A 6,657-nucleotide genomic window follows, 5' to 3' on the forward strand; every position below is an offset into this window, starting at 1 on the left:
ACGGTCACCCGGTCCGTCGGCCGCATGATCGGAAGCAACACACCTTGTGGATTGGAGGCTCACGAGCGCAACAGTTGCTTGATGTGACGACCGACAACTTTTCGGGAACAAGGGATCCGTGTTTTCATCACCTCGAGTAACTCAACCACTTCGAGCAAACCGATGCGCATTTTGCGGAGTGACAGCCCATATGCTCTCCACTTGCATATCAGACACCATGTGCATAGTGAATCCACTTTGTATAAATATAGGGCTCATTCCCCTCGCTGGAGGGGAGAGAACTCATTAGTACTACACTAATACACTTGTGATTTGCTCATTCGTCTCTCTTGCTCTCTCCTTGTTACTGTTCGTCACCCGTAGAGCGACATAGCTTCTTACCGCTCAGTCGTCAACCGGTAGAGCGACCGATTGACCGGCCGAGCGGCATCCTTCACCACACGTAACACACGTATTCGTAGCGTAATCGTAGACCCGTTTACATTTACGCTATCAATGCCACTGGATCACAAGGTACTTGGCATATATATATATATATATATATATATATATATATATATATATATATATATTTGAAAACAAATATAAATATTTTTGATCAAATAATCACGCAAATCGCGTGATTACCCGCCGTTAGGTATCGGATTTCCAACTTCGAATCTTCCTCTCACTGGATATTATCCACTACACAGTCGCTCATTTCAAATACTTACATCATCTGCAAAGAAAGCATATTGACCGTTAATTTATATGATAATAAAATCAACGGTTGTCTATATCTGGCGCACGTCAGTTACCGAGGCTACGCATACACCTGAACTTAACCCATGAGATTATCCTTATGAACCCCGTCTCACCGGAAACTGGTTAAACGCATTCGGCATTTGGTTTCAATTTCTCCCTCCCTTTAATCTGAACCCTTTTTCCCTTCCCTCTCAAATTCTCCCTCTCCACATATACATACAATTCTGTACGTAAACACTCAGATGCTGTGAACGCCGGCTCTCAAATCGTGATTTCCGGTTCTTCGTTCCCCTCTCTGTTCTCTCTCTCTTGTATTGAAGCTTTTATGGATATTTTGATGGAAATGATAGATTCGTGCTCGCTTTCGTTGATTTTTGAGATGCGTGGAGGACTTGGCGCCGTGAATCGAATAGCTCGACGGTATACTAAGAAACCGATAATACCGTGCACGCCGCCGCATTGTAAGTTAAGGACTGTCTAAAAAAACTTCAATCTAGGGTTCGTTTTTAAATTTCGTTTTGTCTATCTTTACACTTTCTGTACAATAAGCTGGGAGAATTGAAGTTTCAAGGACTTCTTTGTGTGTGTTTTTTTTTCTCTAAAATTGTTGAAATTTAAGAACTCTGGAGAGGATTTAAGGAGCTGTTAAGAAGAAGAATTAATTAGTGGAAAATGCCTTGCTTTCCTCTCGAATTGTCTGTTGGAAGTTGAAAATTGGCAGCATTTCTGGTGAATGAAAATTGAACCTTCGAGTTTGTTGTTATAAACAATTTTATGAGTTCAAGCGCTCTCGGTATGGATCTATATGGGATTTGCGTGTCGGTGTAAGGAATTGAGAAGCACCTGCTTGTGAAAGTTGATTGCACTTTTTCTAAGATTGATTTTAGGATTGTGGCTTGTGAACATTGAATGGCGGGAGGTAAGGAACTAGGTCTTCCTAAGAAGAGTGGGTGTAGTTTGAAAGAGCAATTAGCTCAGAAGACGTTGCATAATGTGAGGCAGCAGGGGCACACATATATTGAACTTAGGGAGGATGGCAAGAGATTTGTGTTTTTCTGCACCTTATGTCTTTCTCCGTGCTATAGTGATTCAATTCTATTTGATCACTTGAATGGTAATCTTCACACTGAAAGGCTAGCCGCTGCTAAAGCTACTTTGTTAAAACCAAACCCGTGGCCATTTAATGATGGTGTCCTTTTCTTTTATGATCATGAGCAAGATAAGCCTCTTCCTCTCTCAAATGGTGAGCAAACCAAGATTTTAGATATAGATTGGAATACTGATGATAATACTCTTGCTATTGTCAAATATGATGAGAACTTATTACTGCCTGATGTCGGTGAGAAGGCTGCAGAAGCTGAAACTGATGCTGATTTTGAGAATAGTACCCTTTCTAGTAATGGAGATAACCATCAGATGGTTATTCCAGGTGTACTGCGAAGAGATGAGATATCAGAACTTGTAGTGAAGCATATTGGTACTTCACGGATTGCTACAAGGATCAGTGAGAAGGATGAGGCTTCTAAACAAGTTCGTAGAATATGGTCTGAGTGGCTTGGGAATAAGGATTCTGGTGATGAGGATGACATTATGCTTCCAGAGCATGACTTTGCTGTTGTCATTTTTCCTTATAGTTACAGTTTAGGTAGGAAGGGCTTACTTGAAGAAGTAAGGTGTTTGCTTCCTCCTAGTCCTCTTTCGGAGTCTGATGAAACTGGCAACGCTAAAAACAAAAAGAGGAAATCATTTTCTGATCCTGAGGATGTCAGTGAGTCTTTAAGCAACCAATGTGATTCTTCAGGTGAAGAATCTCAATCTACAGATACAAGGTTATTGCTAAATGGTTATGATGATCAATTACTGCATTCAAGAGTTATTTCTAGTAAAACCATAAGGAGACAATTGAGGAAACAACAGCAAGTAGCCGCCGAGAGAATGTGCGACATCTGCCAGCAAAAGATGCTTCCTGGTAAAGATGTTGCCACACTTATGAACATGAAAACGGGAAGACTTGTATGCAGCAGTAGAAATATGACTGGAGTAAGACTTTCTTCCCAACTCTTTTACTTCTTCTTTTTTTCCACATTTATTTGGTTCCCTTCCAATTGTACGGTTTTTTTTTGCTGTGTTTTCTCCTCTAATGTTATGTTACATCAAAGATTCACAGTTCTGCATAAAAAGTTTTATGGAGTAATTTTATGCATTCTGAGTTGCAACTCTTTATTTGCACAGGCATTTCATGTATACCACACTTCTTGCCTCATCCACTGGATACTTCTTTGTGAGTTGGAAATGTATGGGAAACAATCTGATGAACCTAAAACAAAACGAAGGTCTCGGAGAAAGGCCGGGTCAAATCACAAGGGAGAGAAAAAGAATGGGACCATTAGAAAACAAATTTCTTCAATCTTCTGTCCTGAATGCCAGGGTACAGGGATGAAGATTGATGAAGATGACTTAGAGAAACCAACTATCCCTCTGTCTGAGGTTTGCAAGTTGCATATGATTTTTGTTGCTTTTTAATGTTCCTCCACATATATTACACTAAGAGTATGATTCTGTATAATTCCTGTCATAGTCTTGTATTATTCTCACAGGAGTCATTGCCTATCTCTTAATAGTTCATTTACTATTTCAGATATATAAATTCAAAATCAAACTTAGTGATGCACGCAAGGCATGGATAAAAAGTCCAGAGACACTGAATAACTGCTCAACAGGCTTCCATTTTCCTCCCTCATCTGAAGATTTGTGTCAGGTTTTGAGATTTTCATATTGAGCATTATTTTGGATGTCACTGTAGTTTATATTTGCCATTTGATAGATTGATTTATGTTGTCTGGTAAAAAATTGCTTCAATGGGGGAGGTTCATTGATGTTTATAGTATTGTGTTTTCTTGTTACCAGGAATTTGTAACACCATTAAAGCTGCTGAAGTTTTATCGGGTGAATGATTTAAGCTGAGGCCAGGCTGTCTAAGATAGATATGTTCCTGAAAGGATCCAGAATGTTGATATGTTGAACTTTGTAGTAAAATTGCATGTAACCTGCTGTAAATACTCTCAGTATTTCAAAGAATTGATGCTTAGAAACCATTTAAAGCATGTAGTAGTGACATTGACAAGAAGCTTGCTTTTGTACATTTCTGGCGTTTCTTGTTTATGAGAAGGATTGATTAGGAGTTGGTGTATGCTGCAAAACCTTTTCTTTTGCACTTTGTTTTTTTGGGTTAAATATATAGATATCTATGTATGCCTGATTTGGACATGTTTTCAAGTACCCAATTGCAGGACACTATATGCTATCTGACCTGAAATGTAGAGAAATTTTTACTACATGCATATGCGTAGCAATTTTATAATGTTTACATACTCTGTAATTGATTGTGATTTATTTGATATATATATATATCTCACTTTTGTCCTTTTTACCAATCTACTAATATTATTAATTAATTATATTATCTAACTCAATTAGCTAACATACCTTTACCAAACAGGGCTAATATCATTTTTAGATAAATTTATAATCCTTTTACCTAATAATCAATAATATATACATAGGCTATTTAGAGTCCAGCCCAATGGCTTTTCCAACCATTGTTATGCCGTGGACCCAGGTCCACCTTGCAAGGTGGACCTGGGTCTAAATTCACATACACTATACTCTACATTCACATACAGTGTACTCTACATTCACACTTTGTAAACTCCACATTCACATACATTATACTCTACATTCACACTTTATAAACTCCACATTCACACATTATAGGATTATATGATACTCTACATTCACACTTTGTAAACTCCACATTCACACATTACAAGATTATATGTTTAGTAACTATATTACCACTGTTATGCATTCACACATTCAAAACTCTATATTCACAGGTCCTATACTCTATATTCACAACTTGAGAACTTCACATTCACACATTACAGGGCTACAAGTTGCTAGAACTTTTAACTCTATTACAGATTCACACATGCATAACTCTACATTCACGATTTCTATACTCTATATTCACAATTTGAAACCTTCACATTCACACATTACAGGGCTACAAGTTGCTAGAACTTTTAACTCTATTACAGATTCACACATGCATAACTCTACATTCACGATTTCTATACTCTATATTCACAACTTGAGAACTTCACATTCACACATTACAGGGCTACAAGTTGCTAGAACTTTTAACTCTATTACAGATTCACACATGCATAACTCTACATTCACGATTTCTGTACTCTTTATTCACAATTTGAAATCTCCACATTCACATATTTCTAGGCAACTCTACATTCACACAATCATAAATGTACATTCACGATTCATATACTCTACATTCACACATTTTTAGACAACTCTATATTTAGCAATATGTTTACTAATTTAAAAAAAAAAAAAAGAGACAAAAAACGACGTAGTTTTGGACCCAGGTCCACCAAAGGTGGACCTGGGTCCACAACATAATTTGCCCTTTCCCAACTCCTCAATTAAAATATTTTAGATGTATTATAACATTCGATTTTTTTTTTAAATAACTGACATAACCGATCAAAAATTGAAATTCAATTTTTTGATTGATTACATATATATTATTGGTCAATTTCATTCAATTATTGACCGTTACCGATCGATACAAGAAGTAATTGTATTGTACTTGTACAGTTAACTTCAAGCTTGGGCGTATCGTAATTTAAAAAGCCCAATTAGTCACTCCCTCAACTTGTTTAAGGGAAATTACACTATTGGTCATGGCAATTTATATCGTGGATCAGAGTCCACATAGCAATGTGGACCTTGAATCAAAACGATGTCAAATTTTTTTATCTTTAAATTTTAACAGACTTTCATTTTTTCCGTTTCTCATGTTTCTACACAGCTACTAATCTATTCCTGGTACAAAATTCATATTCTTAAGGTACAAAATTTCATAACACAAGACACAAAAATTTACAATACAACACACATGCACACGTTATATATTTATTTATTTTTAAATATAATTTAAGTATATAATTTATATTCTATAGGCACAAAATTTCACAATACAAGACATAAATTCATAACATAAGACACACAATATGTTGCGTGTTACACAACTACTAATTTATTCTGGTATAGAATCCATACTCTTAGGGTACATAATTTCTTAACACAAGACACAAACTCACAAGAGAAGACATATACACATGTTAAATATTTACTTATTTTCAAATATGATTTAGGTAGATAATTTATGTTCTATAGATCAGACACAAAATTTTACAACACGTACAAGATATAAATTCATAACATAAGACACACAATATGTTGTGTGCTATACAATTATTAATTTGTTTAAGGTACTGAATTGATAGTCTTAAGTTATAGAATTTCATAACGCAACAAAAAAAAAACTCACAACACAAGACACGTACATGCTTTATAGTTTAAAAAAAAAACTGTAACATAAATTGAACTACCAAGCGGTCGCCATCAAAAGTAAATAGAAAGCGACGACATATAGGACCAGAGTCCACAGTATAACGATCCTCATATTATAGGGTAAATTATTGATAAAAGTTTATTTTTAATATATTGAAAGTTAATTTTAATGTATTTTTTTATGTATAGAAAAATCATTTTTAATAGTATATTAAAAATAAATTTGTTTGTCAGTGATTCACGGTATAATAATTGCTTGTGACGGTAATAATGTGTTACCGGTATCTTATTTGAGTATTATTGAGTGTTATCAAGTATTTGAGTACAGTATTGAGAGCAGGGCTCAGTGTACAAGATGAGTTCAGTCTAATTTTTGTCTAGTAAGGAGTGTCGTAAGAAGTCCCCCTTCACTATGTGGTTGTGAGTCTTTTTATTCCCTTCAGCTCAGTAACGGAGCATTGATGAGGAGTTGAA

General features: G+C 35.7%; 1 protein-coding gene across 1 annotated transcript; it reads left to right on the forward strand.

Moving 5' to 3' along the window:
* The first annotated feature begins 865 nt into the window (after positions 1-865).
* LOC116010285 lies at positions 866-4,011 on the forward strand. The gene is made up of 4 exons (XM_031249619.1): positions 866-2,784; positions 2,977-3,231; positions 3,383-3,502; positions 3,652-4,011. Exons 1-4 carry the CDS (start codon positions 1,654-1,656, stop codon positions 3,706-3,708), a joined length of 1,563 nt encoding a protein of 520 aa, XP_031105479.1. The 5' UTR covers positions 866-1,653; the 3' UTR covers positions 3,709-4,011.
* Positions 4,012-6,657: the final 2,646 nt, after the last annotated feature.

This window comes from Ipomoea triloba, chromosome 2 (assembly GCF_003576645.1).
Source record: "Ipomoea triloba cultivar NCNSP0323 chromosome 2, ASM357664v1".
NCBI classification, from domain to species: Eukaryota; Viridiplantae; Streptophyta; class Magnoliopsida; order Solanales; family Convolvulaceae; genus Ipomoea; species Ipomoea triloba.